Source organism: Zosterops lateralis, assembly GCF_965231275.1.
Source record: "Zosterops lateralis genome assembly, chromosome: 14".
Lineage (NCBI taxonomy): Eukaryota > Metazoa > Chordata > Aves > Passeriformes > Zosteropidae > Zosterops > Zosterops lateralis.
This window is the reverse complement of record NC_139774.1, coordinates 7,330,974-7,342,804: the sequence shown is the minus strand read 5'-3', so window position 1 is coordinate 7,342,804 and position 11,831 is coordinate 7,330,974. Positions and strand designations below refer to the sequence as shown.

Genomic DNA, 11,831 nt, shown 5'->3' with positions numbered 1-11,831 from the left:
TATCTGCATAAAAACCCTAAGCTTACTCTTTTGGCAAAACAGGCTGTAGGGCTGATATTGTTGTATGTGTAAAGTACATATATTAAAACCTGGAACATTCTCTAATGTCTCTCCATTGTTGTTATTCTGCAAGTACCTTTAGTATCTGCAGGTAATAATTTTTCATGCAGAATTATAATTTTTAAGTTAGTAAGCTCTCTTTAAGATTTTGACAGTAAAAATCTAGAGTGGGATATGTTTCTTTAAGACTTGGTTTAGTAAAGAATAGATTATCTTTCTATTGACTCAATTGCATAATAACAACAACATTGAAACTTCACAAGTATTCCCTATTAATATGATATAAAAATATTTGTTGAAAGAAAGTAATTGTGCAATTCTCAGCAACTGCATGATGCTCATGCAATGTTCCTGTAACATGACCAAACCAGGAAGATCAAAAAGTCATGTAATGATAAACCCAGGTGATGCATTCGGCTAAAGTTGTGTATTGGAGTTGCTACTGCACTACTCCAGTCACCTCCCTCTCCATTTCTAGTGAGCATAATGGCTAAGCATGAACATTTTTGAGTCCTTCTCCACATGGGCTGTGGGTTCCATGTCTGAATGTTTCTTCAGAGTGTCACTGAGCTCACTGACCGCCGGTGGCTTCCGTAGTTAAAGTTGTTGGGATAACCTTTAGTCAGTTTGGCTCCATCCTGCCCAGGGGCTGTTTCTCCACTGGGTACAAAGGAATGATTTCCAGAGAAAGGCCCTGCTGAAGAATCAGCAGCAGCAGATTCTTCCTCTGCCCACCTATTAAAGAAGAAATAGCCTTCCTCATATGTCCTTCTCCCGAGAGGACCAGAGGCAGAAGCTCCCTGATTTTCTGTGTCCCTCTGAGACAAGGCTGCTGCTGGATATAGAAATGGTGATACACATAAGTGGCTGATGCTTTGGTCGAGGTCATCATTAGATGCAGGTGATGCCACAGGTGCACGAGAAGTAGCTTCTTTTCTTGATCTTAGTTTCTGGATTTCAAGGTCCTGTTGCTCCTTAGGAAGTTTATCTATTTGCTGAGCTTTCAGAATAAGAGATGTTCCGAAGGTTCCTCGTAGAACAGAAATAAGGAACCTGATGAAGGAGGAAGAGAATGGATTTTTTTACCAGTAGTTTCATTCTATAATCTACATCACACATCCCAAATACAGATACTGATTTTCCATTGCTCTACACCTTATACCTGGCAGATGAAAGTTGACTCCTGGATCTTAACACAACATGTTGTTATATATTTAGATTGAAGTGTATAAAGTCAACTATATGTATATATGATCATTCTTTTTAGTATTTATAGCTCCTTGTTTGCTGAACAGTGAAGAAAAATACAAAAAATCTCAAGAGATGCAATATTTGAAAATATGGAAGTTGTATTTATACTGCTAAAACAGGCTAAAGAAGAGATCTTAATTTGTTAGATTAAAAAACCTCAGAAGTTAAAAACCTCAGCTTTTGGATTTTTCAGAAAGCAGCAACGAGAGTGTCCTATCTGCCCTTTGCAGGACAGAGAACTTTTGTAACTAAATATTATTAATATCCTCTCTCCATCTCATGTCAGCTCTGTGTGAAAATCAAAGTCTCTTTCAAAGCATCTTTTAATTAGGATTTGACCTTTACATAGGTGTCTTCAACATGTATTTTAAAATAAACATGTGTACTATGTAAAATTGTACTTAAAAAGGTGCCATCCTCATGTCCTGCTGCTTTATGTATGTATGAACAAGAATTACAAGATTAAAAAGACTAACAAGCAACACTCAGTACAGAAAGAGCTTTTAAGGCAATGGATTTCTTGGGCTTGCACAAGCAGAAGTGGATAAAGTTTATTTGCTGTGCCTGTGCTAAGGGTGGTCAATCCCAATGGAATCTCAGGTCTGGTCAGGAGGTTAAGGGCATGGGAGAGCCCAACACTTTCGGTGTAGATCTGCTGTGGATCACATTGTCCTGTCTCTTTCCCCTCAGCTCCTTCTCTGTATCTTTTGTGCAAGTTCCAGGTAAACCAGACAGAAGGACAGAGAAGGGATGGGAAACTGTGTCTCCTGTCCTATAAAATGCTCTCACTGGCTGCTGCCCTTCCCACAGCCCTGCAGGGTGTGAGGCCCTGTTAGGTCTCTGCAGGGTGTGAGACTCAGTCACCTCAGGGTCTCTGCAGGTGTCCTGGCAGAGCACAGTCTGCCTTCCACAGCTGAGGAAATAATCAGGTTCATATGTGGGAAAACTCCAAGAAACACTGCCTTCCCTTGCCAGTGGATAACATGAAATTCAGACCCCTTTCTTCTGTTCAGACTTGAGGGCTTTTGTACTTAATGCTGTGTAGTTTGTGTCCCAAAACATAGTGCAGAGGAAGTTTGGAGATGCAGATGTGCAAAGCACTGCCAGATGGTGCTCCAGGGAAAGCCTGAAGCAGGCAGGGCTCAGGCCAAGCCTCCCCCTGAGTGCTGCAACTCAAACAAAAGGCAGTACTGAGGGGAAGAACTCAGGAGAGCAATTATTTTGAAAAAAGCTTTTAGAAGAAAACCAGAACCTCCAGACACCAAGTGAGGAGATGGGGAGCAGGCAGCACAGTGCAATGGACCATGGAACGGAACTTAAAATTTAGTGCACTTTAGCCAATGCTAAAAAACCTATATAAAAAACTGCTGTGATCTGCTGGCACAGCTCAGTTGTAGTGGAAACAGGTCCTGGATATTCTGCAGATGAAGGACTGGGCAGAAAATAATCTGGGGTACCTCTACGAAGGAACAGCAGTTATCCAGATTTTGAAGATATGAATATATAACTCTTAACTTCAGTAACCTGCTGAGGCAGCAAGGATCGTAACTGTGCTAAATTCCCAAGATGGGGACACGAGTTCTCTAACCACGTGTTTGGTGCAGCTCTCAGTAGAAAGCTCAGGGTCAAAAATGACACTGTGAATGAGGGCTGAAAGGAAAACAAAAGTGACGTGGGAGCAAAACAGACTGCAAAAGGATGCCCTGCCTAGAAGATATGAGACCTTGCTGAATTGTGTTGTTTATTCTGATCTGAACTTATATAATATAACATAAAATCACAAGAGCATCTCAACTCAAACGGGAAAGTAATAGTAGTTTGAAGAAAAACACCATCTATTCTTGGAAAGTTCCTTTTCACTCAAAGATAAGGCTCAGATTCTAATGCCTTAAAGCATTTAAAAAATCAGATACTAAAAATATTGTCCTGAATTTTGTAATATCAGTGTGCTGCATTACCTATGGGAATTAGGATGAGAAGGAAACTAGCAAGGCAGTCAAACCAATCCATTTCTTTCAATGTCCAAGCAAATAAATTAAAAAAATTGAAACAAATGGTGCAACTCAAAACATATCGGCTTTAAGAATAAGTAATGTATTGAAAACCAAAAGTATTAATGTTTCCATATTTTTATATAGCAACAGAATCATTGCATTTTAAAAACTGTTCTTTTCAGCAACACATCATAATAATTATCCCTCTCCAAATATTATCCAGTCTCAATTAAAGTTATCTTTAACATATCAAATTTTTTGTAATACAAAGTAAAACTAAAATTCTGGATGCAATGATATTTTTCATATAGAAATGCTGTTAAATTCAGCTTAGCAATGCACCATAATATACTTAAAACCAGGAATATATTTAGTAACTCTCAAATATATAGGAATATTTCAAAGATTTGCTTATAGTCTTGATCTGCTCAACAACTTTGTGGCTATGACAGTGAACAATTACGTAGCAGATCTGTACTGGTAAACTTTGATGCACCCCAAAAAGAAAGGTTTTCCTGAAGGGAAAGGAAGAAGATATATAGTGACTGATCTAGGGTTATGTAACTGAATAAATGAATGGTTCATGAAGTGGAAGGTTGAACTCAGGCATCTGACTTCCACACTGATCATTTATCCCTGTGCAGCATGTGTCTGACACATCACATATCTGTACACATCATTGCTGTTTCTTCACTCACATGTCTACAAACCCACAAAAGGAAAAGTGAGAGGAAAATGTTCAAACCTTGGTAAGAGTGCGATGACAGGGGTAATAAGGCACAGAAAATAGAAGATGGGGTCCGTGAGCTGTCTCTCCATGATCTGGTAAGGGTTGGTGGGAGGGTTGCAGGTCAGGCAGGTGGCATTGTAGATTAATGAGAAGGTGAAGTATAAAGCCACACTGCAGATCATTGTCACCAGCTGCACCACGGTCTGCAAGCACAAATGATACCTGTGACACCCTGACTGGTGTAAGACAGGGGGAGACAAAGCTGGTTGGAAAGAATGCATCTAATAGTACATTTTACTGAAATCTTCAGTAGGAGAAATAGCCAGAAATGAATTTAGAAAACAGCAGTGAATATAGTTCTCCAAGTAACACTTCCTCATATATTGAGGTATGTAAATATTTTGTACTGTCCTGTCCAAAGGCACGATAGAAAAAAATTCTCACTGTGCACATGAAGGTATTAACCTGGGGCTAATAACAAATTCTGGCACTTTGTGAAATCCTAATGCACCTGTTACTTTTTGTGACCCAGAATTCAGGTAAATTACTCTGAAAGAGAATTCCATGCCTAGACAAGATGCAACATTCACAAAAGAAAAACAGAGCTGTGAAGAGGACAGGTCAAACACATACCCATGTTTTCATTTCTAGAGCCTGGTGCAAGAGAATGGTCAGGAGGGAGATGGTGTTGATGGGGTTTCCAAAGGAAAACACATCTATGTCAGAGTCTTTGTACGTCTGCAAAACAGGCAGAGAGACTGTGGTGAATCCTGACTATTCAGAACTGAATTTACTACTTCTAAGGAGGACAGGAGAGTGAGAATATTAATAAGCCTGTTACTTACCAAATAGGGGATAAAAAAGCAAATGAGGCTTTGATAGAAGGCATCCAACATTGTAATAATAAAAGTTGACAAGTTGTATATCTGCAGGAGTTTATAGATAAACAGTCATTATGATGGGATATACATCTCTAGCCTGTCCTGTGAATATAATTGCTGTCTGTTTTTCTTCCATTCAGACTGCTAATTATTGCTAACTGGTCTCCTTCAATAAGTAAATGCCTCCTGAGCAGCTGATTAAACTAAAGGCTTATCTTTAAACAGACATTTTATCTGTGTTAAGTAAAGATAGACATTAGGAGTATTGCCAAGTCAACCAAGAGTCTTAAAAGCTGAATTTTGCCAATGTCTCATCCCTTCATAAGAGATCTTATTCCTCAAATTCTTTTTCCAAGCTCTTTCTAGAGTTATAAAATTGGTCAAAAACCCCTTCTTCTAATGAAACATTTATTTTGTGCCACTTTAATTTGACTGTTTGTCATATTTAAACTTGTCTAGTTACCTGTGGTGTCACAGCTCCCATGGAGAATGGGAGAATGCATTACTGGAGAGACAAAAGATTGGGCTCCTGTTGTTTCAATGCTTCAAGTAAGTCTAAACTCTTTTCTTCCTTCCCTCATTCCTAAACAAAAAAACCCTGTAATAATTTGGATTATCATGCAGTTATTTCAGCAATCATTACAAACCTCTGAATTTTGTCCATTCTTGTACAGCTCAGGCAGACGTAGGAGTGTTTCTGCAGAAACGTCTTTATCAAGGATTCCAAAGAGAAGAGGGGGCAGTGAGGTGAAGAAGAGGTTGAAAAAAATCATCTGCCAGTAATCTACCATGGAGCTGCCTGAGAACCCACAGAAGAACTGGTACCAGAAGAGCAGGTTGACGTAGCACTGGGGAGAAGCAAATACAAACACGTAATTCCTCCTGTGACCTTCATGTGAGACACTGGTTATTAACAGAGTCTCCTGAGAGGATTTTGGTTAAAGGCACTGTGTCAGAGTCCAGGGCATTCCTCTGGGCACCCTGGAAGATCACAGAACTCGGCAGAGAGGCCTGGGACCTGAGAAAGAGGGTCTGGGGTCTGTGCAGGGGGGTTTGAGACCCTGACACAGAGCCCAGGAATACACAGGCTTTGATTTTAGTCTTTGAGAAAAACTTCCAACACAGAGAATTACAAGTCGCAAATGTGTAACCGACAGTAGTGTAGCAAATCACAGGGTGGAGAATTTGGTAGTTTTGGGGTTTTTAGGATGTAGGTGCAGGGGAACAAGATGGAGGATTTAGGGTGCTGCCCTGAGTTCCTCTCCTTCATCCTCCATCTTCTGAGGCAGTGATGACACAAAGTAGTTTAATGGGATTGGATCAAAGTAGAAATGACCCTTCTAGTATAGGCACTAGGCATTGGTATGAAATTGTAAATAATAGATACATAATTATCTGTATAAGAGGTAGTGACCTCACATCGTGGGGGGAGTCACATCATGTCAGAGAAGCTGTGAACACCTTGGCCAGGCACAGAAACTTGTAAGATAATAAATAATAAACAACACGAGAAACCAGAGAAGAAATAAGACCTTGAAGACTCCAATTCATTCTCACACCAAGCACAGACTCAAAGCCTTCAGAGGGAAAAAGACCCACTAGAAGCACCACCTGAATCTCGGGCAGAGAAAAACAAACCCGAGAGCACTGCACTTCATTCCATAAAGCAATATACCTTCAGGGTCTGTCTCACAGTGATCCAATGTGATACAGCTTTCTAAAAGCCATTATAGTTCTTTAAGAACATATCAGAGAATAATTAAGTAAACTGTTCACAGTCCTGAGCACCAGATTTTAGAATCCTTTAGAATCTCCATGTGGAATCAAAGGCGTGCTGCTCCCTAATGCTATGGGGGAGATTAAAGAACAGTAGCATCCTAGTCTGGAGAACTATTTCACATTGCAAATAGCCTTTGAATCCTAAAAGGATGTCCAGTCATAAAGGGGAAAGTGTTAATTTCTACTACAAATTTTAACAGTGATAAGAAGTAATCCTTATTGAAAATTATTAAAAACTCCACAAAGAACAGATAACTTGAATTCTAAGGCTTTCAAGCTCAGAGTGTATTTCATGTCAAATGGACTTGTTTGCCCAGTCTTGTACAAACTAAATTACTTCATTTTTTCCACTTTATATCATACTTCAATGCACAGCTCATTTGTATACACATTAAATTTTAAATAAAAATGACACATATGACTGCATCATTACTTGCAGTGGTTCCTATAAAAATTCAGAGTTTTCACAGGCAGGCAATTCTTAGTGCACACTCATCTACATTTGAGTGCTAATAATCTGATTTCCCTTATGCAAATTTTATTTTGAGGCTCGTGGGTATTATTAATAAAGTTTTTTTGTGCTACCATATAAAGTTACTAAGGCTTGAGTCTTTTTTGTCTCTGGAATAATGATATTTCAAAATATATTTAGAACCTGTATTTTCCTCAATGCTCTATGCAGCACCTTCCTAAGAAGGAAGGGGCATACTATAAACTTGTGAAGAAACACAAAGTGTAGCTTCATAAAAAGTGAGTCTAACCTGCAAAAACCAAAACCAAACAACCAAGAAAATCCCCAAACCTGGAATTGGAATTAACTTTTTCTAGGATGAAAACTTCATAATCTTAATCATCTTACCACATTTTTGTAGAAAAAGTAAATCACCATCTTTGCCAGGCGAGTATAGCACCAATGTCCATGGACAAGAAGGAGCTTTTTGAGATGCTTAAATCGGGATATTGCAAAGTCACTGGCCATCACAGCCTTTGGGAAAAGGGATAGAAAGTCATTTACAACACACCCTTTTCACATGCTGTATGAAATTTGAACATAGACATTGAAATAATTTCCTACTATTGAATATCGTAGAAGAAACAAACCAACAAATGAACCCTCAAGAACATAGTTGGAACTTTCTATCTCTGCAGATCTCTCCATTTAAGGGGAACAAGGTAGGGGGATATGTGGGAGAGGATTCAGGGCAGAAGACAGTGGAAGAGAATCCACAAAACCTGGAAACCTAGAAATGCAGCAGCTGAGAAGATTCAGAAACCAGATGTTCACCTAACACTGGGCAGACATCTGCTAATTTTCCAGTCTCATGAGCAAACATGGGTTTGTCCTCACATGCTAATTTTTGGCTCAAAATGCATATTTTTTTTTCCTGGCTTACAATTACAAACTGTATATTAATTTGTGATGCCAAATTACATTTTTAAGATGACACTTGAGAGTGTAGGGCTGCTATGAAACTTATTAAGCCTCAAGGGACTACCTGAAAAAAGAGGAAAGAAACCGAGAGATTACCTGCATGCCGTCTTGACCAGATATTCCAATTCCAACATCAGCTGCTTGAATCATGCTTACATCGTTTGCACCATCCCCTGGAGTGGGAAGACAGGAGGGAACATTAACAGTGTAATAAAGGGTGCCTCCATCAGAAGAAGGAAACAATCTCAGTTGATTATTTCAAATATTCTGTATTACCGGGCATCTTGATCAGGAGAACTGACACATGGCATCAAGCATGACATCAAGGCTCTGATCTTGATCTCCCTCTTTCCCAGGAGACCTGGCTCCACTAGGGCAAAATCCAGCATTGGGACCAGCTGGGTGGTGACACAGCAATCCCAACACCATTTACATCACCATCATTTTGTGTTTCTGCATGGCCAAATCCATATGCTCAGGAACATGTTTTGCAGCACCCTATTTCACTGAATTCTCTGAATGTATGACAAACTTGATTGCAGGTGACAATGTAACAAGCCGGTTTCAAGAATTCTTTTGCTCATTTCAACTCACAGGAATATGTTAAATATGTTCTTTCTGGGGAAAGAACAGCCATGCTTACTCCTTGCAATGTGGAGATTGTAAATTAGGTTAGCTGGTAAAGTAAATGAAGCAGAAGGCTGAAATCTTATGGTTTGAAGGCAAAGTAATATTTCAAAAATACAATAGACCCTTCCTTTTATGTTTTGTGCACAGAGGTGTATTTTTTTAGTTTGGAGTCATCTAAATCAATTAATGAAGGATTTCAGTGGCATCACTTACCAAAAGTGTGGAAGAAAACTCAAAGCATTTCACATTATTTGGAGGTAAAAGGCAAATGAGTCAGTGCTTAATACCAATATGGAGATAATTCTGTTTTCATCAGCTAGGAAAATCTGACAGGAAAAGGGCTTTATGAAAAAATAAAATAGTGACTAATCTTGAGTGATTTCCAGGCTCAAAACAAGGACATTTTGGAGGTAATATGTACATGTGTTCGTACTGATGTGCATGAAAGGGACTGCTGGGAGATTCTGAATTTGGAGTGCCCTCATCTTGTTTAAAGGAGGGCAAGATTTGCTAAGTGAAAGCTGAAGAAGGACTTTTATATGGGTTTTGATCCGGAAAGATTAATCAATGCTGTTTCCTCCCTGTGTCTACCTGAGGCAAAAAATCCTCCCCTTACAACACATCCCATACATTTCTCCTAAAGAAAGTGTTGGAGTCCATGGCATCCCTCTGGGTGCCCTGGAAAGTCACAGACCTCGGTAGAGAGGCCTGGGACATGAGAAAGGGGGTCTGGGGTCTGTGCGGGGGGGTTTGCCTGGCACAGAGCCCAGGAAGACACAGTCTTTGATTTTGGTCCATGAGAAAAACATCCAATAGAGAGAGGAATTACAAAGCACAAATGTGTAACAGAGAGTAGTGTAGTAATCATCGTGTAGAAGATTTTGTAGTTTTGGGATTTTTAAAATGTAGATGCAAGGAGACAAGATGGTGGAATTAGGGTGGTACCCTGAGTCCTTCTCTTTCTCCCTTGGCATCCATCTTTTGTAGTGACATGGGCACAAGGTAGGTTGAGGGGATTGGGTCAAAGTAGAAATGACCCTTCTTGTATAGGAGTTAGACATTGGCACAGAATTGTAAATAAGAGACACATAGTTATCTGTATAAAAGCAGAGTGACCTCCAATCACGGGGGGAATCACATCCTGTCTGAGCTGCTGTGAACACCTTGGCTGGACACAAAGAATTTGTAAGACAAGAATTAATAAACAACGCAAGAAACCAAGAAAACCCAGGCCTTGAGACTCCATTCTCGCACCGTGTCAGACACAGACTTAAAACCTTCAGAGGTCACAGAGAGAACAGAGACAGAAAAACACCCACATAAACCACCAGCCTGAAATCTTGGGTAAAAAGAAACATAAAATCCGAGAGAAAGAACCCGCTTCCCCTGTCTCCTGTGAGATGCAGGGTGGAGGTACCTATGGAGAGGGTCATGACTTTGAGCTGTCTCCGCACCAGTTTGACCACCATGCTCTTGTGCAGCGGCGTGGTGCGGCAGCACAGCACCGAGCGGCAGTGCTGCGCCAGCGCCAGCAGCTTCTCCTCCAGCCCGCCCTGGAAGATGATGTTCAGGGTCTGCCCATCAATCACCAGCCCAAACTCGGGGCTGGGGGCCTCAGGGGCTGAGGGGGATGTTGGGATGATGCCAAAAAGTTTCCTCTTCGGTTTGTCGCGCTCATAGTTCTTCTTCACCTCTTCCAGGGTTAAATTCAAGAGAGATTCACAGGTTTCCTGTGAGAAAACAGACGTGGTTCTAGAAATAGTTATCTCCATCTCCCTCTACAGCACAGCTCCTTGCCAAATATATGTTTGTATAATCACGCCAGTGGGTTCAAGACTATCAGATAAACATTAGGGGAAATTTACTGAGAAATGCACTGATTCATCTGATTGGAGATTATTTCACTATGACACCATCCAATTCCTCAGTGAAAACACTGCACGTTTTATCAGCCAGTTAACTGAGGTAAGGAATTATTTTAAAAGAAAATATAGTAACCTTTACATCAGGAAGACATATGTGTGTTTATGCTGAGAGTTCAGGAATTAAAAAGGAAATATTTTCTTTTAAAGAGACTGAAAAATCTAGTTCTGATATGAATGATGTGAGCCATTGCAGCACCGGCTTCCATGAAAAATAAACTGTGGTAAGAGAAACAAAAGGTCAGATTTTCAAAATCATCCATAACTTTCAGTGTTCAACCTTTTCTAAGTCACATATCAGGAGTATGTCACAATTAGGAACAAAAATAAAACTTCATATTTTCCAGCACTGTGCCTCAAACACAAAGCCCTGTCTTACCAAATCCACTTCACGTTGGATCAAGTCCCCTTTTAGATGCCAACAATTGACTTCGTAATAGATAGAAATAGATTTAAAGGAAAGCTATTACCTCTCTCATCCTGATCTCCTAAATTGGCACAAGACTATCAGAGAAAATCCAAAATGATATCAAAAGTTATTTTGCTCCCTCTTACTCAAAGTCCTCCTTCTGTGGCATTGCCCTGAATATCTGAGGAGCTAATCACTCCTTTTTCTGCCTTTTCTGTCAGCTTTATTGAGTGGTGATTCAGTTCTATAATGTTATTTTCACTTTATGTAGCATAAGGTACATGTGTAGGATGTTTGCAAGATTTAAATTACACTTAAGTGGGAGGTTCTGGAATCAAATGTACCTCTGACATCTAATAAAAACCTGCACCTAGCCTTCACACTTGAAACCCCTAAAAATATTGAAAAATATCATCTTTCTGTGAACAAACCAAAAACAGTAGTGGAAATTCCTGGTTTGCCTTAACTTGCCTTTTGAAACAAATCCGCCAAGCTACCTAATTATGTTGCATCTTCTTGGAAGACATTTAATTTTCAGTGTTTGAATAATCTGCTGGGCTCAGGGGTAAGGAGAGGCCCTTCTCAGTGATGCCACTTCAAGACCTAACTTTGGCAAAATTAACAGGTTAAATGCTTTGTATATATTACTTGTGTTCCTCACTGCTGCTATTGGGAGCCTCTTTCGGAAGTTTGTCTTTGGTTTAATTTTGAAAGTGAGGGAACTAAATCTTATTGTGGAGAAT

At 39.8% G+C, this 11,831-nt stretch overlaps 1 protein-coding gene across 1 annotated transcript in view; it reads right to left on the bottom strand.

Annotated features, from left to right (window-relative positions):
• Positions 1–614: 614 nt before the first annotated feature.
• ATP10B (ATPase phospholipid transporting 10B (putative)) overlaps positions 615–11,831 on the bottom strand; it is a gene marked incomplete at both ends in the record, with an annotated part of 48,270 nt that continues 37,053 nt past the window's right edge. The window contains 8 exons of the mRNA XM_083871513.1: positions 615–1,113; positions 4,051–4,238; positions 4,669–4,773; positions 4,881–4,961; positions 5,564–5,764; positions 7,555–7,680; positions 8,224–8,300; positions 10,175–10,487. Of these exons, the coding sequence (XP_083727639.1) occupies positions 615–1,113; positions 4,051–4,238; positions 4,669–4,773; positions 4,881–4,961; positions 5,564–5,764; positions 7,555–7,680; positions 8,224–8,300; positions 10,175–10,487 (1,590 nt within the window). The remainder of the gene's footprint in view (positions 1,114–4,050; positions 4,239–4,668; positions 4,774–4,880; positions 4,962–5,563; positions 5,765–7,554; positions 7,681–8,223; positions 8,301–10,174; positions 10,488–11,831) is intronic.